A 24,638-nucleotide genomic window follows, 5' to 3' on the forward strand; every position below is an offset into this window, starting at 1 on the left:
AAATCAGTTTACATCCCTGTTAGTGAGCATTTCTCATTTTACAAGCTAATCCATCCACCTGACAGGTGGCGTATCAAGATGCTGATTAAACAGCATGGTGCGCCTTGTGCTGGGGACAGTAAAAAGCAACTCTAAAATGTGTTTTTGTCACACAACACAATGCCACAGATGTCTCGCGTTTCGAGGGAGTGTGTAATTGGCATGCTGACTGCAGGAATTTCCACCAGAGCTGTTGCCAGAGAATGTCATGTTAATTACTCTACCGTAAGCCGCCTTCGTCGTTTTAGAGAATTTGGCAGTACATCCACCCGGCCTCACAATCGCAGAGTACGTGTAAAAGGCATTGTGTGGGCGAGTGGTTTGCTGATGTAAATGTTGTGAACAGAGTGCCCCATGGCGGCGGTGGGGTTATGGTATGGGTAGTCATAAGCTACGGACAACGAACACAATTGCATTTTATCGAATTTGAATACACAGATACCGTGACGAGATCCCGAGGCACATTGTCGTGCCATTCATACGACGCCGTCACCTCAGGTTCCAGCATGATAACGCACGGCCCCATGTCGAAAGGATATGTACACAATTCCTAGAACCTGAAAATGTCCCAGATCTTCCATGGCCTGCATACTCATCAAACATGTCACCCATTGAGTATGTTTGAGATGCTCTGGATGGACTGCGTGTTCCAGTTCTTGCCAATATCCAGCAACTTTGCACAGCCATTGAAGAGGAGTGGGACAACATTCCACGGGCGACAATCAACAGCCCGATCAACTCTATGCGAAGAAGATGTGTCGTGTTGCATTAGGCAAATGGTGGTCACACCAGATACTGACTGGTTTTCTGATCCACGCCCTGTATCTGTGACCAACAGATGCATGTCTATATTCCCAGTCATGTGAAACCCATAGATTAGGGCCTAATGAAATTCTTTAAATTGACTGATTTCCTTATACGAACTGTAACTCATCTTTGAAAATGTTGTGTTTTTTAAATATTTTTTGATCAGTATAATAACTAATACTAATAATATAAGTAACAGTATCACTAAGCCTTGTTTCACACAGTAATGAAGAGGAGCAGGTAAGAAATACTCATCCGTTTCCCGCCCTTTCATCCACCCAGTGTTCAAGGAGCTACTAGCCCGGCCGGAGCACGACCACGAGGCAGAGGGCGAGGATCCGCCAGAGGTGGACCGCAAGAATGGAGCCCCGGCACACCTGCCCAAGATTGGGGACATCAAGAAGGGCTCGCGCTACTCCATCCCTGACCTGGCGGTGGACGTTGAGCAGGTGGTTTGTTATGGACTACAGTACCCATAATGCTTTGTGTATGGTATCGTGCACGGATTCATTAGGTACCAAACGGAAGAAAAAAGACTGAAACAAGGAAGGGACTACCTGACATTGTGCAATCGCAAATGCTTGTTTTCGTTTTCCGTTGCAAAGTGTTTTGCTACATTGTGCCTTAATGAATATGTCCCCCGGTTTGATCTCAGTAAAGACATTCCTAAAGCCTAACCTAATGGTATCCTGCCTCCTCCTTAATGCAGGTGATGGGCCTGGAGAAGGCCAGTAAGAAGGCCAAAGCCAACACGGTGGGAGGAAGGAACAAGCTCAAGAAGATCTTCGACAAGACGCTCACCAGCATCCTGCCCCCAAAACCATACAAGTAAGAGCAGGGGGAAATTTAACGTCACATTTGGAGAGGAAAGGAGAGTGGAAGAATAATAATAGGAGAGTTGAAGAAAATAGAAGAGGAGAGTGTGGAATAAAATGGGTTTGTTTTCATTTGTTGTATTCCTGAAGATGTATTGAGCTCTTTCCATGACGTAGACTGACCAGGTGAATTCAGGTGACGGCAGTCATCCCTTATTGATGTCACTTGTTAAATCCACTTCAATCCGTGTAGTTGAATGGAGACCGGTTAAAGGATTTTTGAAAGCCTTGAGACCTGGATTTGTGTATGTGTGCCATTCAGAGGGTGATTTAACTTCCTTTGAACGGGGTATGGTAGTAGGTGTTCAGGTGCACCGGTTTGTCTCAAGAACAGCAACGCTGCTGCGTTTTTCCACGCTAAACAGTTTCTGTGTGTTTCAAGAATGGTCCACCACCCAAAGGACATTTCCGCCAATTTGTGGGAAGCATTGGAGTCCACATGGGCCAGCTTCCCTGTGGAACGTTTTCGTCTCCTTGTACAGTCCAAACCCCGAAGAATTAAGGCTGTTCCGAGGGCAGAGGGGTGGGGGTGCACAACTCAATATTAGGATATTCTTAATGTTTTGTACACTTGTCTACTTTACTGTACAAACATCGCCCTCTATCCTCTGAAAGTGGAACTGCTTCTAACCCCTCCCTCCCTCCGTGTTTCCGTAGCGATGTGGGCGTGGGCCAGTCGCAGGACGACAGCATCGTGGGCCTGAAGCAGTCCAAGCAGATTCCGGCCTCGCTGCCTGTCAGCAGCAACCTATCGTCAAGCAACCCTGACCTGCTGCAGTCCCACCACCGCATCCTGGACTTCAACAACCAACCGGGTGAGGACAGACAGACACGCCTCCTTTGAACCTCTAGTATACAGCTGTATATGAGAAGCACAGCGTGGTTGTCTTCAGCTCCCTTGAAGCCGTCTATTTCGCATGCATTTATATACATTGCTAGCCGTGCACGTACTTGGCCAGTTGTCTGGCATCCATGTTTGACACACCCATTTACGTTCTCCTACACACACTCTTTGTGTTCCTTCAGCCCCGGTCGTGACTAGTGAGTATCACGCTGCTGCTGCTCTGCCCACGGCAACGCTTGTCTTCTTTGCCAGCTAACTGCTTTTTCATTTTACAAGCGTCCTATGGTGTTTCTAAAACTGGTCTCTAAAGGACTAACTTTTAACTGTGGTCTTGATAAAAAAGCAGGCATCAAGTCGGTGTGTTTTAATGGGGTAACGCATGCCTAAATCTGACTGGAGTACAGGTTCAAAGGAATCGTTCCTGTAAACATTTGACGGAGTGTAAGCAGCCAGCATTACATTGACCCGTTCATTCTCAGTGCATATTGGTGTGTTTTCACTTGTTATCGGGGTGGTATGGTGACATCAAAATGATTTAGGTGGGGATGCCATGATATCCTTGGGTGGGGGGGGGGGACAATGGTACATGAATTATGTGACTGCATGATAAAATTGCAATGCAATTAAGTGATCTACATATCCCAAATGAGGATTCCACCCAAATGTTTGTCCAACATTGTGTTTACGTTATACCCCCCCCCCCCCCCCCCCCCCACAGACATGTCCGACCAGGTGCTGCGAGTGTTCAAGGCAGACCAACAGAGTCGATACATCATGATTGGTAAGGACACCACGGCCAAGGAGGTGGTGGCCCAGGCCATCCGGGAGTTCGCCCTGACCGCGGTGCCCGAAGCCTATTCGCTGTGCGAGGTGTCCGTCACGCCGGAGGGTGTCATCAAGCAACGGCGGCTACCAGAGCAGCTGTCCAAGCTGGCGGATAGGATACAGCTCAGTGGCAGGTAAGGAATCCCCCCCCCCCCCTTATTATTGAAAAACCTTGTATTTTTCTATTTAAACTCAAGTCACATCATAGTCACAACACCAGGTGCTTGTTAATAATGACTCAACGTGATGCTATGAATAACTCTAGCAACAAAAGTACTTATTTTGAAAATGTGCTTTGTGTTGATAAGATTTCTACTGGACAAACAAAAGAGAGACCGATGATCGATCTACAATAGAAACACCTGCTTGTAAATACTAAAGGAGCTCCCTGCTCTTCCCCTCTTCTCTAGATACTACCTGAAGAGCAACATGGAGACAGAGACCCTCTGTTCAGACGAGGACGCCCAGGACCTCCTTCGTGAAGGCCAGATCTCCCTCCTCCAGCTCTCCACTGTGGAAGTAGCCACGCAGCTCTCCATGCGCGCCTTCGAACTCTTCTGCGCCATCGAGCCCACCGAGTACATCGATGACCTGTTCAAGCTCAAGTCCAAGACGGGTTCGTTTTGCCTCAAGCGCTTCGAGGAGGTCATCAACCAGGAGACCTTCTGGGTGGCGTCGGAGGTGATCAGGGAGCCCAACCAGCTCAAGCGCATGAAGATTGTCAAGCACTTCATCAAGATTGCTCTCCATTGTAGAGAGTGCAAGAACTTCAACTCCATGTTCGCTATCATCAGGTGAGGTGGGAGAGGAGGGAGGACGAGAGGAGACCAGGTGACCATGTTGTGTTGTTATGTAGATGGGTTAAATCGATTTTGAGGAGTTTTACACCCAAAGTCCAGCAGTTACGCTGAATCGGCTGTGTTTGTGTGGTGTTGGAACAAAAGCCTGCAAACGTTTTCATCCTCTAAACCCAGAGTTAGCCAGTTAGCCCCTAACCCTAATCCCCAGAGATTAGCACCCCCCCTCTACATGATCAGCCTTCTAACTTCACTGTCTGTCTGTGGTCCTCCCCCAACAGTGGTCTGAACCTGGCCCCGGTATCTAGACTCCGGGGCACGTGGGAAAAGCTCCCCAGTAAGTACGAGAAGCTGTTTGGGGACCTGCAGGACCTGTTTGACCCGTCCAGAAACATGGCCAAGTACCGCAACGTGCTCAACAACCAGAACCTCCAGCCGCCCATCATCCCCCTGTTTCCCGTCATCAAGAAGGACCTCACCTTCCTGCATGAAGGTAGCCAATGACACACACTTTGTCATTTTGTATCACAAAATGTGTTCAGAAACATTCCTTTTGCAACCCAGAACCAAATCTTAAGATAAACGCCCGCCCTTCTCAAAGCTTCAGATTCAGCGTGTGTCGCCGACAGACCTTCACAAGACACTATAAATACATTGGCTATTTGTCTACCATTTTTGTATTGGGTGTTGCACTCCCCTGTATGCCAATGCTCTCCTACAAGGCATCTTAATCAACCTGCTGTAACAAACAGCCTCTCTCTCGTCTTTCGCCAGGGAACGACTCCAAAGTGGACGGCCTGGTGAACTTTGAGAAGCTGCGGATGATCGCCAAGGAGATCCGCCACGTGGGTCGCATGGCCTCCGTCAACATGGACCCTGCGCTCATGTTCAGAACCAGGTAACATCGGGGGGAAAAAACACCGAAAAACCCAATATAATCCCAGAAGACTAACAACACCTCACCATCCCCTATACGTCCAGTCAAACCACTGTCAATGATTGTTCACGTGTAGATTGTCAATATTCCGCGCTTCCACGCTTCTCCCTTGAGCAGCCGTTTCCCCGGGCAACCCAGCTGTCTCCTGTATTCTGTGCTCTCCACTTATCGTTGGCGTAAAACCACAGTGCTCATGTGTAAGTGTGTTGTCTGACTGTGACTATGTATGTCCACCATGCTGTGATGTCACTTCCGGGTGTCGGTGGTTGTTATCAATGTTCGTCTCTTTCTCTCTATTGTGGGCCTCATCTTGGTGGCTCTTTGTGGTCTATCCTGTCTTAAGCTTGTCTCCCTCTCTTTCTCTCTCTCGTCCTCTCTCTCCCTGTGCACTCTTTGCCCTCCACGCTTCACTGTTCATGGCTATCCCTTCTAGGAAGAAGAAATGGAGGAGTTTAGGGTAAGTTTTGGTGACCGACCTTTCCATGCTTTTTTATTTTGCTCCATTTGTTCGCTCCCTCCCTCCCTTCCTTCTGAGGCCTTTGTTTGTTTGTTTTAAGTGCTGATTTTACTACCCTGTTTGGTTTGAATACCCTTCTAACACTGCTTGGCTCTGGCAAAAATGTCTTTAGAAATGGAAATTAAAATCACTTTTGCTTTTTTCAGGTCACACCACCATTTTTGAAATCTCAAAGTATTTTGCAATTTATGCGTTAGAACTGAGAGCGATTTGCATCCCATGAACTAGCAAAAGTGATTGCTTTGTGTGTTTTCCCAGCTAAGATGGACTACTTACCAAAAATGGCATGCCTACTTTTGTTTTGCATCAATTTGCCATGGTTTGGATTTATCAGCCTCCATACTGAAAATATCTTCTTCAACATGGAAGTCTGTAGTGTGCTACAATGACAAACAGGGCATACAATTAACACCTGCCAAATCTGGGTAGATTTAGGTAATTGGGGGGGGGGGGGGGGTTTAGGAATGACTATTCACCTGCCACAGAGACATGTGGTCAATTTGCAGGGCTCTACAGTGCAAGCATTACATTTGCGAATAAAAAAAATAGTCAAAAGTCAAGTATGAGGACATGTGCAAGTTAGGGTTAAAAAAAAAAAAGGCCGCCGTGGCAGTTTTCAAAATATTTCTGCTGTTTTGTTCCATAGTTGCTAATCGCACAAAGAAATATGAATCCTCACACAGCAACACTGGCAGGGCAGTGAAGTGCTGATAGATTCATTTTTGGAGGCAACGCCTCTAATTTACTCAAGTCTACAAAGTGAGACTTTGTCCTTGTTTTTTGGCTATTTACATTGTTTGTTCATAAGGTTGCTTTCCAAGACCCACGTGAGTCGTTCCGTTACTATGGTAACCTCCAGGCCTTAAAGGGGCAGCTGAAAATTTTGTCCCTGATATTTTGGTTAAAAGACTCGGGTCACAATACATCAAATTTAGCAATATACCACATTACTTCTTACTAATACGTTTTTTGTTTTAGAAACATTACAAAGCATGTCATCTGTTGTTTTTAATGTAATTATGGCCCCAAAAGTATTTTGGCTGGTAAAAAAATCTGAGTGTATGGTAGTTCATTTTAGGCCCTGCAGCCAAACTAGTCATGCTTTACATGACAGCGTTACAGTGGCCAAGGAGGTACTATACCACTATACTGTGCATGTACTCAGTATGTACCATAGTTTCTGCTGAACAGGCATTTCAATACAACTACCTTGGTGTTTACCACAGAAAGACTACATCACTATTTGAACCCCCAACACACACACACCTCCCCTGTTGCCTGACTGATTGACCCCCCCCCCCCCCCCCACATTCCCTCCCCTTCTTCTTTAGAATGCATGGAATGTTCTGGAGCTGAGAGGAATGCCTCCAAAAGCCTCTCGGTCTCTGCATGTTTGACTCTCAAACGACCCTCCTCTCTACTACCTTCCAGGACATCTACATATTAGTACACACACATGGCCATAGTCTGATGGTGGTCTCGCTCTCCCCTCTCCATTTCTATGTGTGTGTATTGTTTGTGCGTGTGTGTGTGCGTGTGTGCGTGTGTGTGTGTGTGTACGCGTGTGACCAGGTCTCTTAGCCAGGGCAGTGCCAACGCGGCGGTGCTAGACGTCACCCAGACGGGCGGGCACAAGAAGCGGGTGAGGCGCAGCTCCTTCCTGAACGCCAAGAAGCTGTACGAGGATGCCCAGATGGCCCGCAAGGTCAAGCAGTACCTGTCCAACCTCAGCCTGGAGACCAACGAGGAGGCGCTGCAGACCCTCTCTCTGCAGTGTGAGCCCTCCATCAACACATGTAAGTGCTGGATAGAGTACATGCTGTACACACACACACACTTTTGTTCTCTAGCTGCAATGTGAGCCCTCCATCAAAACATGTAAATGTTGCAGACATGCATGCTGTGTATACACCAGCACACCGGGTGGCCATTTTTTGGTTCAGCAGCAACACTCACTGGTATTATTGATTGTTAATGCACCACATTCTCCTTCAACCCTTTCTCAGTGCCCAAGAACGCTGGTGGCGGTAAGAGGCCAGACACGTCTCCGGTAGTGTCCAGGGCTGCCAGCCAGCAGAGGGGCCAGCTGCAGAAGGGCAACCAGGCCCTTCAGGTGCCCGCTGTGGCCCTCTACCCCTCCCGCAAGAAAGTGCCAGTCAAGGACCTGCCACCATTCGGTAAGAACCTGCACAAGTTGAGGGGAAAAACATACTTGGTGCAATTATGCTCGTTGTAGAACATTGTTTCTTTCTGACACCATACAATCTGTGATTCCTCAAAGAAAAATGCATTCATTTCAGTTTCAGGTCAAATGTACCCGATCACAATGTTGCTTGTATTGTTGGTAGCTAGTTTAGTTTAGTTAGACAATATAGGCTGGAGATTCGAAGGATTAATCTGCGTCTGGGAAATTGGCCCTTGCTGAATGCTAATTAGCAAATGCTAATTTTGGGCTATTTTGTTTTGAAGGCACAAGTTCCCCTCAGTCGTTGAAGAAGATCCTATCGCTGTCGGAGGAGGCCAGCGAGCGTCACAAGCGTCAGACGGAGGACACGGTGTCTAATGCCTCCTCGCAGCTCTCCTCCCCTCCCACCTCCCCCCAGAGCTCGCCCAGGAAGGGTAAAATTATAATCCCCTCAATTCAACCTCAGCCCAGTCCCCCTAACCCACGCTGACACCTAGTGGTCATAGAGGGGAACTACTTGTTCAGCCTCCTGTGATGTCGTGTTGATATAGCAACAGTTACTCAAGGTTTTTGGGGGCTATGGGACATGACCCATGCAAATAGAAAGTTGTGTTTTACTTGTGGAGTTACATTAAAATACACACGCCACAATTAGGGCTGGGCAATATGACCTAAAAATCATATCTCCGTTTTTTTTTTCAAACTGATGGTGATTCGCGATATATATTTAGATTCTCTTTGTGTTCTCTAAATGAGCGTTGTCGTACAATTAAAGGTCAAATACACTGCATCTCAAACAGTCGGCAATAAGCTAATGAATTGAGGCCTTGTAAAGTTATACCTAGGCTAAATATAAGCCTTCCACAATCATAAGACCAACTAATAATGTATTATTTTATCAGAATAGTTTAGCCTGCTTTTTTGATGTTGCAATAATCACTGATCTGGCGAAAAAAATGCCCTTTTTTGTTACAAATTTAACTAGAATCATACATAGTCATTATTAGTGAATGAGCGCTAACTTCTTAATAGCAGGCATTAGGCTATAGAAAAATAAACACAGGTCTCATCAACAATCTCTCTAGGCACTAACAATCTCTCTAGGCTCTAGGCACTAACAATCTCTCTAGGCTCTAGGCACTAACAATCTCTCTAGGCTCTAGGCACTAACAATCTCTCTAGGCTCTAGGCACTAACAATCTCTCTAGGCTCTAGGCACTAACAATCGCACTAGGCACTAGGCACTAACAATCTCTCTAGGCTCTAGGCACTAACAATCTCTCTAGGCTCTAGGCACTAACAATCTCTCTAGGCTCTAGGCACTAACAATCTCTCTAGGCTCTAGGCACTAACAATCTCTCTAGGCTCTAGGCACTAACAATCTCTCTAGGCACTAGGCACTAACAATCTCTCTAGGCTCTAGGCACTAACAATCTCTCTAGGCTCTAGGCACTAACAATCTCTCTAGGCTCTAGGCACTAACAATCTCTCTAGGCTCTAGGCACTAACAATCTCTCTAGGCTCTAGGCACTAACAATCTCTCTAGGCACTAACAATCTCTCTAGGCACTAACAATCTCTCTAGGCTCTAGGCACTAACAATCTCTCTAGGCACTAACAATCTCTTGGCACTAACAATCTCTAGGCACTAACAATCTCTCGAGGCACTAACAATCTCTCTAGGCTCTAGGCACTAACAATCTCTCTAGGCACTAACAATCTCTCTAGGCACTAACAATCTCTCGGCACTAACAATCTCTAGGCACTAACAATCTCTCTAGGCACTAGGCACTAACAATCTCTCTAGGCATTAGGCACTAACAATCTCTAGGCACTAACAATCTCTTTAGGCACTAGGCACTAACAATCTCTTTAGGCACTAGGCACTAACAATCTCTCGAGGCACTAACAATCTCTCTAGGCTCTAGGCACTAACAATCTCTCTAGGCACTAACAATCTCTCTAGGCACTAACAATCTCTCGGCACTAACAATCTCTAGGCACTAACAATCTCTCTAGGCACTAGGCACTAACAATCTCTCTAGGCATTAGGCACTAACAATCTCTAGGCACTAACAATCTCTTTAGGCACTAGGCACTAACAATCTCTTTAGGCACTAGGCACTAACAATCTCTCTAGGCACTAACAATCTCTCTAGGCACTAACAATCTCTAGGCACTAACAATCTCTCTAGGCACTAACAATCTCTCTAGGCACTAACAATCTCTCTAGGCACTAACAATCTCTCTAGGCACTAACAATCTCTCTAGGCACTAACAATCTCTCTAGGCACTAGCCAGCTAGTCTTTGTGTTTCAAGTTTAGCCAACTTGGATCGACAGTATTTGCTCGCTAACAAGGTTGAGCAGTTTAATTGTTATGAACACACCCTTCTGTCCGTCTCGAGCTATTTTGAACAGCATGCAAGCCTGTCCACTTTGTTCGGATGTTGAAATGAAGTGGCCTACTTATTTTCTCAGAATGAGAACGAGTTGCCAATTCCTTATTTCCTTTTATATAATTGTTTTTAAATGCTTATTGCACATTTATAGAACACAGACTAGTCGGCTCATAACAGTCTGCTAGCGGTAGGTGGGACCCAAATGTGACAAACTGAACATTCATTTTCCAGAATCAATGTTCATTGATACTCTCGTTTTAGTAGTGTCTGCTCTGCACACAATTTGAATAGAAAGGGTGTCGTTAGAAAAGTTATCTTCTCTATTGCAGTAAAAAATAATGTCTCAATGTGTTTGTGTTCATATGACCGATTCTGTTGGACCAAACCTCCAAATGCAAATAACTAGTTGAAACCGCTTGTCAGATCAGAAGATGTGATCTCTGAACTCTGTTGGTGGGAGAGAAAGTAGCAGGGGCTTGGTGTGTGTGTGTGTGCAAACCGTAAAGGATGAGAGGAAACAATCTCTCACTAAAATCGGACCAAAATAAGGCCAATCTGTTTTTCTGGGTTTATTTTGTACCTAAGCGTTGGACCCTCCTTCCCGCCTTTGGGACAACTACTCTCGTTTTTTAGGGCGGAGACATGAGCATCACGCCATTCTATACAGATCTCTGGTGTAAATGGGAAAGGTGCACAGAGGAGCGAAAGACACGAGACCATATACAACATGAGAACAAGCGGACATAAACGCTCATGAATACGAAAAAGAACAAAACAAAAGATTCTTACGATACAGAATATCGCACCACCCCCCCAAAAAAAACACACACATTCGAATTAATCAAATGAATTCGATATATCGCCAAGCCCTAACCACAACACTAAACTATCCCTTAGCCAAGCCATTCTTAGAGAGCGCCTAGTTCTACGCTGGTCCATATTGGAATGCCCCTACCTCCCATCCCAACTACCTCACCCCTTTCATACTGTGTTGCTGTCCTGTGTCCTGTCTGTGTGTGACGGTCTCTTTGCCTTGCTGCACGTAGGGCTCGGGACACTGAAGGGCCAAAGTGTCCGGAAGGTTACCTTTACCAGTAAACAGACAGGTAAACTAAGCCCGGCTCTAAACCTAGACAGACGCTGCTGACCTAGAACACACATACTGGAGTTTCCCGTATGATACCCCCCCCCCCCTTATACATGCAGGGTATTAGTTGTTCAATTCCAGCCAAGTCTTAAATTATGACTAATATTGCAACGTTTTCGATTAGGCAACAAATCAGAGTCGTGTTCATTAGGCACCAAATGGAAGAAAAGAGAAACAGGGGAGGGACCTAAACATGTCCAATAAGGAACTGTTTTCCGTTGCAAAAAATGAACACGACCCAGTTGATCTTACAAAGAGGAACTGGTTGGAACCTGTATATATAGAGGGGGGGGGGGGGGGGCTTGTGTTGTCCCGCTCGTCTTAGTAGCTGAGTTGCTGCTGTTATGTCTCATTGTATTACACGTAGTAAGGCAGTTGCTCAGTTGCTGCTGCTTCACCGACATCCACTACTCCACTTGATAGTGGAATGTGCTTAGAAGCCAGTAGAAGCCCTTCGGTCCACCGGGGGGGAAAACGAATGCACTCGTTATTGGATGGGTTTCAGAGACCGTCTTGACGCTCGGCCGCCGGACTTAGAATAGCACTTCATTTTCTGAATGGTAGCTGGAGGTTGGTTTGCCCAGTGATTTAATGCAGTTTCTGATGACTGGTGCGCAAAGTGGGAGAGGAAGTTGATAGGATTTATGACTCTGAGATGGGGTTTCTTGATGTGTGTGAATGGGATTTCTTTGTAATATCAGTCATTGTGACTCCAGGCTAAAGGTGTGAGGATCTTCGTTTTTTGGGGGGGGGATTGGGTCGCTGCCCCAAGCACGTTCTGAGGTTTGTTATAGAGTTAGGTCTTGGTGTGTATTCTCCTATCCTTTTCTTAGGCTAGTGATTCTAGGTGGGTAGTGGGATCTTTGAATATTATTTTGATCATGACTCGAGGGTGTTAAAAGTTTTGCGTTCAATGTTGTGCTGAGTGAAGGTGGTGATTTGAGAGGTTAGACGTTTTGTTTTCCAGGTGCAGATAGGCTCACTACAAGAAACATATCTTTCTATGTGTTCTCTCATTATGCCTGCTGTTAATCCATGCTAGGAGGTTATGAATGTTTCAACCCTCTGAACACAACCCCATTGACAAGTAGATTGATCAGTAAGTACATTTTAACCACCCCCCCCCTCTCTCCAGGCTACCCAAGAACGGGAGACACCTACTCGGACTCGGGTCACAGCGAGATTTCGTCGCGCTCCAGCCTGGTCAGCAACTCCTCCTTCGACATGGCCCAGGAGGAGAGGAGGGGGCTCAGGCACTCAGGAGGGGTGGGAGACCCCCACGCTGGAGGGGTGCGTCTGGAGAGGAGGGCTACGACCGACCCTGATCAGTACAGCCTCGGGTATGAATCAATGCTGCCAATTTACAGTTACAGCGATGAGTTTAATTTCAAAAGTTGAAAACGGAAGATTTCTCATCCCAGCCCTTTATTTCTCTACCTGTCCACTGTGTTGTCGATGAATGGCGAAACCATTATAAAGGTGTAGCTTGTCTCTTATCCCCTTCCCATACAGTTCCTACTCGTCCATGCAGGACTGCCGGGGCCTGTATGCCTGCGCCATGGTGCTCTCCTCCCCCAGCTCAGAGGAGTTGACCCAGGACCAAGGGGACCGTGTCTCCCTGGACGCCGCCGATAGCGGCCGCGGTTCCTGGACCTCTTGCTCCTCGGGCTCCCATGACAACATCCAGACCATGCAGCAGGGACGTAGCTGGGAGACCCTGGCATTCGGACCGGGGGGTGTCATCGGCGGGAGCATTGGTGTCCACCCACCCGGGGGGCCTGAAGCATTACTAGGGGGCCCCGCTGGACTGTGGGCGTCCCAGGCTAGAGGTAGCTGGGCATCGGCCTCTTCATCTTCCTCTGCGGCGTACTGGGGCGAGGACTCCGAGGGCGACACGGGCACGATTAAACGGCGAGGCGGGAAGGATGTGAACACCGACCCGGAGACGAGTAGTATCACATCGATGGGGTCCGACGAGGCCAAGCAGCACGGAAGGCCTTCGCCATCACCCATCACTGCCGGAAACAAGGGCCTTATCAGTGAGTTGACCGCTGAACCTTGTCTGTTCTGTTGATGGATGGGTTTAGTTGCCCTCATAGGTGAATGTTCCTGTTCCTCAACAAATAAACATTTCATGTTATGGTGTCCATACCTGTTCCTTAACAAATAAACAGTTTCGTGGTGAAAGGGCTGATTTTAGAATGTTCTGAAAATACCAAACCTTCCTCACATATGTATGTATGCATATGTATGTTTTACGATTTGCATGCATCTTTGGAGCGAAGTACATGTCAGCTGCCTCATGTCCACGTGAAGATCTCCATGCCAACACGTTTTCTGGGAGGTGTGTGTGGCGCAGGTGCGTAAAGTATTAATTCCAACTAACTCCACCATCTTCCCCCCCCCCCCCCCTTCAGCGCGAAAGGAGAGCCGGTACCGGGAGCCCCCTCCAACCCCGCCGGGCTACACTGCCCTGACAATCTCTGACTTCAGTGAAGGGCAGACACAGTCGCCGCCCCTAGCCCCGGCCCACTCCGGCCGCCGCCCGCCCGATTACACCACGGCCCTGCAGCGCTCGCGCATGGTCACCCAGTCGCCTGACTCCCATCACCACCACCAGGCCCAACAACATGCCAAGCGCCAAGGGCTCCACCGCACCCGCTCGCCAGGCGAGGAGGAAGAGCCTGAGGAGGAAGAGGAGGGTGAGTCCTTGTCTCCCAAACTAGTCGCTCTGAGGAAGACAGTGGCACACACAACACCAGAGACAACCAGGCCATGAGATGAGTGTACGTACGGGTTACAGGGCAGGTCCCCCTCAGGCTGAGGTAAATGACTGATTTATAGCAACGATAACCTGCATGCCCACCAGGAACAACACGGACTTGAACCACTACCCCCCATATCCACCACAAACCTAGTCCGGTCCCAAATTTGTTTGTGCCATCTTGCTCATTCCCCATAGGAGTTGGCATCGAGGAGATGTTAAGACAGCACAAACAGATCTCGGACCAGGCTAGCACAAACCCACCATGGCATCTCATGTGCATGAAGTCATCATACTTGGACCAAAGCTTACCAAGCTCACCAGGCATTAGCGACATTTTGCTCCTCACTCTCTCTACTGTCTCTCACGTCACAAGTAGTGTCGAATGGCATTCATCTGCGGGCACGGTTGTGTTGACGATGCTTGCACACATGCATCTCCATCCCTGGCAGTGTTTTTCACACTTTTTGCACTTAACATTGCTGTTTGTAGCCAATATGCATATTGTTCAGTTTGGATAGTTGTTATGATACGGTAAGTTCACATAGAGGACAGTTAGTGATGTTTTTTTGTGGGGGTTTCTGCTTCTGTGATGTTTTTACAGGACTTTGCAAAAAAAAATATATATAATTTTGTTTCTCTTTCTCTCTCGCCAGAGGATGAGCAGGTATCAGCAGTCTGAGAACGGTCTTCTGCTGGATGTCCTTTGCAGTGACTTGAAGTCCCTTCCATGGGGGCGGAACAAGAGAGACTGACTTGATTGATTGATGGACAGACCAATCCAGTACGTACGTGCCTGCCTCCTCTTCCGGACTCTCCGTCATTGGTGGACTCCTCTGCTCGTATCCCCTCCCCCCCTCGCCTTAAAGCATCATGGGGGGTTGAATGACCCTGCATGCAACAAAAAAAATACTGTGAAGAAGAAGATGGAGAGATGGAAAAAGAAAGACACAAAATGCCTGGCACTTTGGGGGAAAAAAGAAAAACGAGTCAAACGGTTTTGCTGAAGAAAAAAAAATGGCTACGTGCGACAACCGCGCGCACACACACACACACACACACACACACACACACACACACAGCTGTCATGGAACAGCTTTCCAAGACTAACCCCCTATCCCAACCCCACCGCGCTTTACACACACAGTATCATGACATGTTGAGCTTTGTCTGCACTTTTTAATTTTCTACTTTATAAAACGAGAACAAAATGGACAATGACGATGGAGGGAAGAAAAAAAACATTTGATCAATTTTTGAACTTTCTTCTAGGTTTCTAGAGGTCTTCTTTCTAGAACTATTGCACTCGGGGGGAGGGGGGGGGTAAAAGTGGCTATACCCAAGTCTCATCCCTGTGTGGACTCTGAAAAACAGATCTGTCAATCTTAAGAGTTTTATTCCACAATTACAGTATTATCTTGTCCATTCACATATCCTAATGGTGGCTCAACCCCCACTGCTAACTGGACAGTCACAGTGAGAGAAATAAGTTGGGGTGACCAATATGTCATTTGGGGGGGGGACCAACATGCACGTTCATAATCTAATGTTCTGACACACACTGGGCAAGTCTGGCTTCAGCACTTCTCAGTACAACTTTAGGTTTTAGTGCAACCCTCCATTCCTAACCCTGGCCTGGATATCTTGTCTATTTCCGATATGGCCAGCCACATCTTCAGTTCTAGGTCATGTACGATATTGTGTCAGGTTGTGTGGATCATAGCAGTGACCCAACTAGGGAGTCAATCTGGCTATTTGATATCCATGTTTTAACCTAGGTCATCTGGTGACTTATATTAATTCTGTATTTAGACAACATTTTAAAGGACAACTACAGGAGATTTTTCTTGGCTTAGTTTTGTCCCTAATGGGTTGTGATGTTAAAAGATAAGCACAAAGGGTATTTATACCCGATTTGGCAAATCAACCACCTCGGGGAACGTGTTTTTAGTTATGCACCCCAAAGGCATGTCGAGGCTTAAATCCTATACAGGTGAATGGAGTCTCATGCCTTTCAGCGGTGCTGCATAACCAAACGCTTTCCCTGGGTTCTGTCAACCATTTCAATTAACTGTCCAGTGGAAATTTAACTTTAAATACTTCCTATTCTGTTAACTCATGCCCAAATAATGTTGACTCATCCTATCCTCGTATTTGTCGCCAAACATTAATTGGAGAAAAACACTTTTTGTTGTAAACATATCAAACAGACCATTTAAAAAAATGCTTGCTATTTCATCATAGAGAATGATGTGCTGGCCAATCAGCGGTCTACTTGCATGAATATGTTTTATGACAGGTATACGCCCACACCATTGGGCTACGCCCACACCATTCCAACAACACAAGCTGCTTTTCTTTTTTTGTTGTGGAAAGGAAAACGATTTCACTCAATGTAATTTATTATAGGTCATATTTCATAGAAATCTGGAAACGAAACACTGGACAGTTAATTTTTTTTAGACTGAACTAGAATACACCTCTCCTACCTTGCCATCGGCAACATCCTCCTCTTCATCGAAAAGTCCTCCGCTGTTACAGGCATCAAGATCAATGGATTTGTATATTACTAGGCAATGCTAAGCATAGAGCAACCTGTTTTCCACCATTTCTTAACACCATCGCAATTGACTGAAGAAAATGATTGAATATGTTTGTTTTGACTCCGGTGGGGAAGTTACCTAGATGAAAGAATTCACTTTGAAGGCTGCCAATCAGAATTAGTGTCACTTTTTAGTTTTTCTTTTCACTGAGTTATGCTGATCACATTGATCAGTAGTTAGAAACAATAGACTGAGAAGGAGAAGAAGAAAAAAAATACAAGTGCTGTGTTTTTCACTGTGGGCTGTTACTACACTTTCTGTCCATTTTTATTATTTTCATGGCAGCCGATAGATTGTCAATCATGCGTTTTAATACAATGGTGACACGCATCATCATTCACTCTTTCAGCTCTGAAGATCATGTGGATATTAGCAGGCCAAGGCCTATTTGGAAAAACAAAGACGTTGCACAACATTGTACAAGCATAAAGATAATTGTAGTAGGTAGAACTACTACTCCGTTTTGATGTGTGATGTCAAGTGAGAAGTGTACATTTAGCTGGTGATTTTTCTCATACTTTCTTCTACTACTTTGACCTGTATGTCTTTTAAAAAGACAATTGGTGGAGTATGTTTCGGTTGTTTTTTTGTATTTTTAATACAATAATTGTAAATATTGGTTATATTTTTGTTGAAATGTACTATGTTTATGCCTCAACATCCAGTTTGTATGAAGCTGGGAAATCAATAAATACTACAAAAGTTATCAATTCATAGTGCATTTAAACCTCTTTTTTTTTTTTCCCCCTGCATTTTCAGGGATCCTCTTTTGAATATTGTTCCTTTCCAAGACCTAACCTACACACCATCTAGTGTTTGCACAAAATAAGACATGGCAATGACTTGAAATGTGTAACTCTCACACTTTTATAACCGACAGTGGTGTGTGTCAGAAATATATATATTTATTTATTTGTACTTTTTTCACGTTTATTTTGAATAGTTATGAAGACTATTCATGTGACAGCAATGTAAGGTGTAGTTAACCATGTTTTCTACAAGAGAGAATGTGTTTTGTTCACTGATCATATTTCTTACCAAAAATATATATACAGTGCCTTGCGAAAGTATTCGGCCCCCTTGAACTTTGCGACCTTTTGCCACATTTCAGGCTTCAAACATAAAGATATAAAACTGTATTTTTTTGTGAAGAATCAACAAGTGGGACACAATCATGAAGTGGAACGACATTTATTGGATATTTCAAACTTTTTTAACAAATCAAAAACTGAAAAATTGGGCGTGCAAAATTATTCAGCCCCCTTTGCGTTTAAGAGTACCTTCACACCTTGCAATAGACACGGGTTGAATGTTATCCACTGTGAATGAAGACACTCTGGGGTGAGAGCCAAGTAGACAGCCTACCAAGTCTCTGGTGTGATACAGTGTAAAGAAATCACATGATGATAATCCATCTCTACAATCCATACTGTAGGCCCATGCTCAATCCCTCTTTCAATTGGAATCAGAGGCAGAGAATAAATCTCATTGCTACAGTAAACCATTAGTTGATGGAAATGCCCACTTATCAACACTGCTATAAAGCGACAAGCTGCAGAACAGCACCAGGGCAGAAGAGATCCAGAAGCATGCATGAGTTGACTACAGACAGCCGGAGTCTAAATAGAGGGTCTCTGAGCCCCCTCATGCAGGGGCGAGGCTCCAACATGTGCATCCTTCCTCCCTGTATGACCTAAGTGAAGCCAATGCGGCAGCTCAGGGTGCAAATAGCTCACAACCACTTCAGCACAAGGAAGGAAGGCTCCGAGATGCTGCTCCTTCCTCACCGCGCACTCGTCCTCCATCCTCCCTGTGTGCTCGTCATCTTTCCTGACGATGTGACCTGAGTGAAGCCAATGCGGCCTCTAATGGTGCGAGTAGCTCATTAGACAACAACACAGGCTAGGAACGCTCCAAAATGCTGCTCAGAAAAATCTGTTGATGTGCCCTTGAGCAAGTCACTTAACCCTAATTTGCTCCAGTGAGGCCGTATCACTATGGCTGACCCTGTAAAAAATACACAACTCACTCTGTGCGCAATAATACTGGTTAACAGGATTTTCTAATGATGCAATGTTGGAGCTAGAAACACAATAATTTCGCTACACCTGCAATAACATCTGCTAAACACGTGTATGTGACAAATAAAATGTGATTTGTGTTTTTGATTCGTTTTTATAATAGTGGTTAACATTATTTTGGAATGACTAGCCCATCTCTGTACCTCACACATACAACTACACTACCATACAACTCCCACTACCATGGGATCATTTAGAAATGTCCTTGTTTTTGAAAGAAAAGCACTTTTTTTTGTCCATTAAAATAACATAAAATTGATCAGAAATACAGTGTAGACATTGTTAATGTTGTAAGTCACTATTGTAGCTGGAAATGGGTGATTTAAAAAAAATGGCATATCTACATAGGTGTACAGAGGCCCATTATCAGCAACCATCACTCCTGTGTTCCAATGGCCCGTTGTGTTAACTAAACCAAGTTTATAATTTTAAAAGGCTAATTGATCATTAGAAAACCCGTTTGCAATTATGATAGCACATCTGAAAACTGTTGTGCTGATTAAAGAAGCAATACAACTGGCCTCCTTTAGACTAGATGAGTATCTGGAGCATCAGCATTTGTGGGTTCGATTACAGGCTCAAAATGGCCAGAAGTAAAGAACTTTCTTCTGAAACTCGTTAGTCTATTCTTGTTCTGAGAAATTAAGGCTATTCCATGCGGGAAATTGCCAAGAAACGGAAGATCTCGTGCAACGCTGTGTACGTGCAACGCTGTGTACCTTCACAGAACAGCGCAAACTGGCTCAAACCAGAATAGAAAGAGTGGGAGGCCCCGGTGCACAACTGAGCATGAGGACAAGTACATTAGTGTCTAGTTTGAGGAACAGATGCCTCACAAGTCCTCAATTGGCAGCTTCATTAAATAGTACCCGCAAAACACCAGTCTCAACGTCAACAGTGAAGAGGCGACTCCGGGATGCTGGCCTTCTAGGTAGAGTTGCAAAGAAAAAGCCATATCTCAGACTGGCCAATAAAAATAAAAGATGAAGATGGGCAAAAGAACACAGACACTGGACAGAGGAAGATTGGAAAAAACTTATGGACAGACAAATCTAAGTTTGAGGTGTTCGGATCACAAAGAAAAACATTCGTGAGACGACGAAAAGATGCTGGAGGCGTGCTTGACGCCATCTGTCAAGCATGGTGGAGGCAATGTGATGGTCTGGAGTTGCTTTGGTGGTGGTCAAATTGGAGATTTGTTCAGGGTAAAAGGGATCTTGAAGAATGAAGGCTTATCACTCCATTTTGCAACACTAGGCCATAACCTGTGGACGGTGCTTAACTGGAGGCAATATCCTCCTACATCAGGACAATGACCCAAAGCACAGCTCCAAAGAAACAATTTTAAGCCTTGAGACAATTGAGACATGGATTGTGTATGTGTGCCCATTCAGAGGGTGAATAGGCAAGACAAAATATTTAAATGCCTTTGAATGGGGTATGGTAGTGGGTGCCAGGCGCACTCGTTCGTGTCAAAACACTCAACAGTTTCGTGTGTGTATCAAGAATGGTTCACCATCCAAAGGACATCTAGTCAACTTGACACGACTGTGGGAAGCATTGGAGTCAACATGCACCAGCATCCCTGTGGAACGCTTTCGATACCTTGTAGAGTCCATCCCCCTGATCAATTTAGGCGGTTCTAAGGGCAAAACAGGGGGATAAACATTGAATAGTCTCATTTATAATTTCACTGGTTTAGTTTGCGAGTCAGCTAGGCTCCTTAAAAAGTGTGCTATTGTGATACAGTATATTATTATGCACTAAACCTACTGTAACAAGGTGTGCACTCCTTCGTGAGTTTTCGTAATGAAACCTTCTGAATTACAGAGGTGTTTTCAGCACCAGGAAATTCGCCAGCAGGACCACCCGTAGTCTCTAATACCCGCTGTTTAGCCGCGCCGCCCTTACAAGCACCACACACCACACCGAAGATGCAGACCATAATATGAACATGAACAATTGAGAATTATATAATAATACCTGAAATATCGATGTGCACAACTACCATGTCCATTCATACAATTTCCTCCTAACTAATTTGAGTGAGAAATGCATTGAGAGTGTAGTATTGTTCACTAAAAGCCAACCCAATTGGTTAGGTTGTCCTCCTTCCAGGCATTCTAAACCTTCCAAATTCGACCTCACATAATTCCTTCAGGAACCATGGAGGGATTCTACTTAGTGGTATAGGAAGTTCAAGAAATTGCTTCTGTAAATGGTGGTGTCATGCACAAGGGGGCACTGTTTTCTAAAGAATCGAACAGCACATCAGCAGCAGACATTCAGATTCGTCTTAGACTCCACTCCCTCTTTCTGGTTTAATGACGAGTTTGGATGGAAGCTCTGTTGTAGCAAACTCCCAATACATTCAGTGGTGGAAAAAGTACCCAACATTCATGCATAAGTGAAAGTAAAGATAACTTATTAGAAAATGACTAAAGTGAAAGTCACCCAGTAAAATACCACTTGAGTAAAAGTCTAAAAGTATTTGGTTTTAAATATACTTAAGTATCAAAAGTAAATGTAATTGCCAAAATATACTGAAGTATCAAAAGTATGAGTATAAATCATTTAAAATTCCTTATTATGCAAACCAGATTGCACCACTTCAATTGTTTTCTTTTCTTTGCAGATAGCCAGGGGGCACACTCCAACACTCGGACATCTTTACAAATGAAGCGCTGGTGTTTAGTGAGTCTGCCAGATCAGAGGCAGTAGGGATGACCAGGGATGTTCTCTCGATAAGTGTGTGAATTTGACCATTGTCCTGTCCTTCCAATTGAAAATGTAACGAGAACTTTTGGGTGTCAGAGAAAATGTATGGAGTAAAAAGTATGTAGTGAAGTAAAAGTTGTCACAAATATAAATATTATAAGTAAAGTACGGATACTCCAAAAAATGACTTAAGTTGTTCTTTTAAAGTATTTTTTACTTAGGTACTTTACACCACTGAATACATTACAAACGTAGCTTTTAGTGAAGCTCTTCAACACCTGCTCAAAAGCATTATAGAACTGAAAATCCAGAACTTATAGTGTCATTAATATTGATCTGATAATACTACCCATAGGCTTCTTGTTGTTGTTCTTCTTCTTCAATGGATTCGATTTACACACTGCTATATGCTACTATAGCTATTACCTTGCTATTCTGACTACTTTTGAGTAAATGTTTCTGTCATTCTGTGAGTTTAAACAGACAGAGATACTCTATCTAGGGAGTGTCACTATGGAGAATGCCAGCTTGGCTCGAGGGCTTAGTCATTCTGACTGCTCTCCCCTTGTTTCAGTCACCCTGTAGCTCTAAACTAGACATTCCTATTCCACATTAATAAAACATGCTAGATAGAGGGGAAACCGAGGCTTTCACAGTGGAAAAGCTTCAGTCTGACACACACACACACACACACACACACACACACACACACACACACACACACACACACTCCATGTGAAATGAGTTCATGTTGCGCCGATGATGAGCGCCAGTGGGCCTTTTTCGGCCTCCTGTACCCACAGTACTCGTGGAGGTGTCAGTCCAGGAAGTGCATAAGTCTACGTATGTAGTGGTCTAGTGTGGTGTGGGCTACAGTGAGTGAACAGCATCAACCCTTTTGACTTGGAATATTGTGGACATACTCTATAAGCAGCATCATATGAGTACTGCAGCAACTTCAAATTTAATTTGAAAATATTACTTTGGGTTTGTACTCATTGTCCTTGATGTTAACCTCCAGTTTGTTTTGATATTGTGGTAAACCATCATTTTTCAGTTCCTTTAAAAGTTGGAAATTCCAGAGAACCTTTTCAGGTTACAGTAAATGGAAAATGCATCATCATTCTTCTTTGTCCATTTGAAAATCTGCCTTGAGATACAATGTACAACTTGAGCTACACTTAGGTTCGATCCTGGCTGTATCCATGAAGGACAACATAACAAAGACCTGCAGTTGAAGTCGGAAGTTTACATACACTTAGATTGGCGTCATTAAAACTCATTTTTCAACCACTCCACAAATTTCTTGTTAACAAACTATAATTTTGGGAAGTCCGTTAGGACATCTACTTTGTGCATGACACAAGTAACTTTTCCAACAATTGTTTACAGACAGATTATTTCCCTTATTCACGGTATCACAATTCCAGTGGTTCAAAGTTTACATTCACTAAGTTGACTGTGCCTTTAAATAGCTTGGAAAATTACACAAAATGATGTCATGGCTTTAGTAGCTTCTGATAGGCTATTTGACATGATTTGAGTCAATTGGAGGTGCACCTGTGGATGTATTTCAAGGCCTACCATCAAACTCAGTGCTTCTTTGCTGGCCATCATTGGAAAAATCAAAAGAAATCAGCCAAGACCTCAGAAATAAAATTGTTGACCTCCACAAGTCTGGTTCATCCTTGGGAGCAATTTCCAAACGCCTGAAGGTACCAGGTTCAATTGTACAAACAATAGTACGCAAGTATAAATACCATGGGACCACACAGCCGTCATACCGCTCAGGAAGGAGACACATTCTGTCTCCTAGAGATGAATTTACTTTGGTGCGAAAAGTGCAAATCAATCCCAGAACAACAGCAAAGAACCTTGTGAAGATGCTGGAGGAAACGGGTACAAAAGTATCTAAATCCACAGTAAAACGAGTCCTATATCAACATAACCTGACAGGCCGTTCAGCAATGAAGAAGCCACTGCTCCAAGCCTACAGTTTGAAACTGCACATGGAGACAAAGATCTTACTTTTTGGAGAAAAGTCCTCTGGTTTGATAATACACAAATAAAACTGTTTGGCCATAATGACCATTGTTATGTTTGGAGGTAAAGCCGAAGAACACCATCCCAACCGTGAAGCACGGGGGTAGCAGCATCATGTTGTGGGTGTGCTTTGCTGCAGGAGGGACTGGTGCACTTCAAAATAGATATCATCATGATGTAGGAAAACAATGTGGATATATTGAAGCAACATCTGATGACATCAGTCAGGAAGTTAAAGTTAAAGCTTGGTCACATGGGTCTTCCAAAATGGACAGTGACTGTAGGCATACTTCCAAAGTTGTGGCAAAATGGCTTAAGGACAACAAAGTCAAGGTATTGGAGTGGCCATCTTAAAGCCTCGACCTCAATCCCATAGAAAATTTGTCGCCAGAACTCAAAAAGTGTGTGTGAGCAAGGAGGCCTACAAACCTGAGAGTTACATCAGCTATGTCAGGAGGAATGGGCCAAAATTCACTCAACTTATTGTGGGGAGCTTGTGGAAGGCTACCCGAAACGTTTGACCCAAGTTCAACAATTGAAAGGCAATGCTACCAAATACTAACTGAATATATGTAAACTTCTGACCCACTGGGAATGTGATGAAAGAAAGAAATAATTCTCTCTACTAATTATTCTGACATTTCACATTCTTAAAATAAAGTGGTGATCCTAACTGACCTAAAACAGGGCATTTTTACTAGGATTAAATGTCAGGAATAGTGAAAAACTGAGTTTAAATGTATTTGGCTAAGGTGTTTGTAAACTTCTGACTTCAACTGTATATGTTGGCATTGGAGCGTGGATTGATGATGTTCCTTTCTGTTTGCAGTCTCGGGTAAAACATTCCAAAACTAAGTGGTGCATCTGTTGGTTTTGTATCCTGTTCTATATTTGAATCTGAAGGACAGTGTTTAATTCCACCTTCATTCCTCAATAGGGAATACAACGCCACATCTTGAACATTCACTACTGTTCGAAAGTTTGGGGTTAAATAGTACCTGTAAACACCAATCTCAACTTCAACAGTGAAGAGGTGACCCCCGGATGCTGGCCGCC

The 24,638-nt window shown here is 44.5% G+C and overlaps 1 protein-coding gene across 12 annotated transcripts in view; it reads left to right on the forward strand.

The window, feature by feature from the left end:
• rapgef2b (Rap guanine nucleotide exchange factor 2b) overlaps positions 1 to 17,454 on the forward strand; it is a 144,316-nt gene extending 126,862 nt beyond the window's left edge. For 7 of the 12 annotated variants that reach the window (XM_031790238.1, XM_020502572.2, XM_031790244.1 and 4 more), the window contains 15 exons: positions 1,129 to 1,295; positions 1,556 to 1,674; positions 2,379 to 2,536; positions 3,284 to 3,524; positions 3,801 to 4,184; positions 4,469 to 4,680; positions 4,962 to 5,085; positions 5,558 to 5,581; positions 7,214 to 7,437; positions 7,648 to 7,818; positions 8,111 to 8,260; positions 12,509 to 12,713; positions 12,886 to 13,412; positions 13,791 to 14,198; positions 14,794 to 14,905. In XM_031790238.1, the coding sequence (XP_031646098.1) occupies positions 1,129 to 1,295; positions 1,556 to 1,674; positions 2,379 to 2,536; positions 3,284 to 3,524; positions 3,801 to 4,184; positions 4,469 to 4,680; positions 4,962 to 5,085; positions 5,558 to 5,581; positions 7,214 to 7,437; positions 7,648 to 7,818; positions 8,111 to 8,260; positions 12,509 to 12,713; positions 12,886 to 13,412; positions 13,791 to 14,152 (3,068 nt within the window). In that variant the 3' untranslated portion in view covers positions 14,153 to 14,198; positions 14,794 to 14,905. Of the gene's footprint in view, positions 1 to 1,128; positions 1,296 to 1,555; positions 1,675 to 2,378; positions 2,537 to 3,283; positions 3,525 to 3,800; positions 4,185 to 4,468; positions 4,681 to 4,961; positions 5,086 to 5,557; positions 5,582 to 7,213; positions 7,438 to 7,647; positions 7,819 to 8,110; positions 8,261 to 12,508; positions 12,714 to 12,885; positions 13,413 to 13,790; positions 14,199 to 14,793 lie in introns of all 12 variants that reach the window. The other 5 variants (XM_031790242.1, XM_031790239.1, XM_031790243.1 and 2 more) reach the window with 5 other exon arrangements.
• Positions 17,455 to 24,638: the final 7,184 nt, after the last annotated feature.

Source organism: Oncorhynchus kisutch, linkage group LG15 (assembly GCF_002021735.2).
Source record: "Oncorhynchus kisutch isolate 150728-3 linkage group LG15, Okis_V2, whole genome shotgun sequence".
Lineage (NCBI taxonomy): Eukaryota > Metazoa > Chordata > Actinopteri > Salmoniformes > Salmonidae > Oncorhynchus > Oncorhynchus kisutch.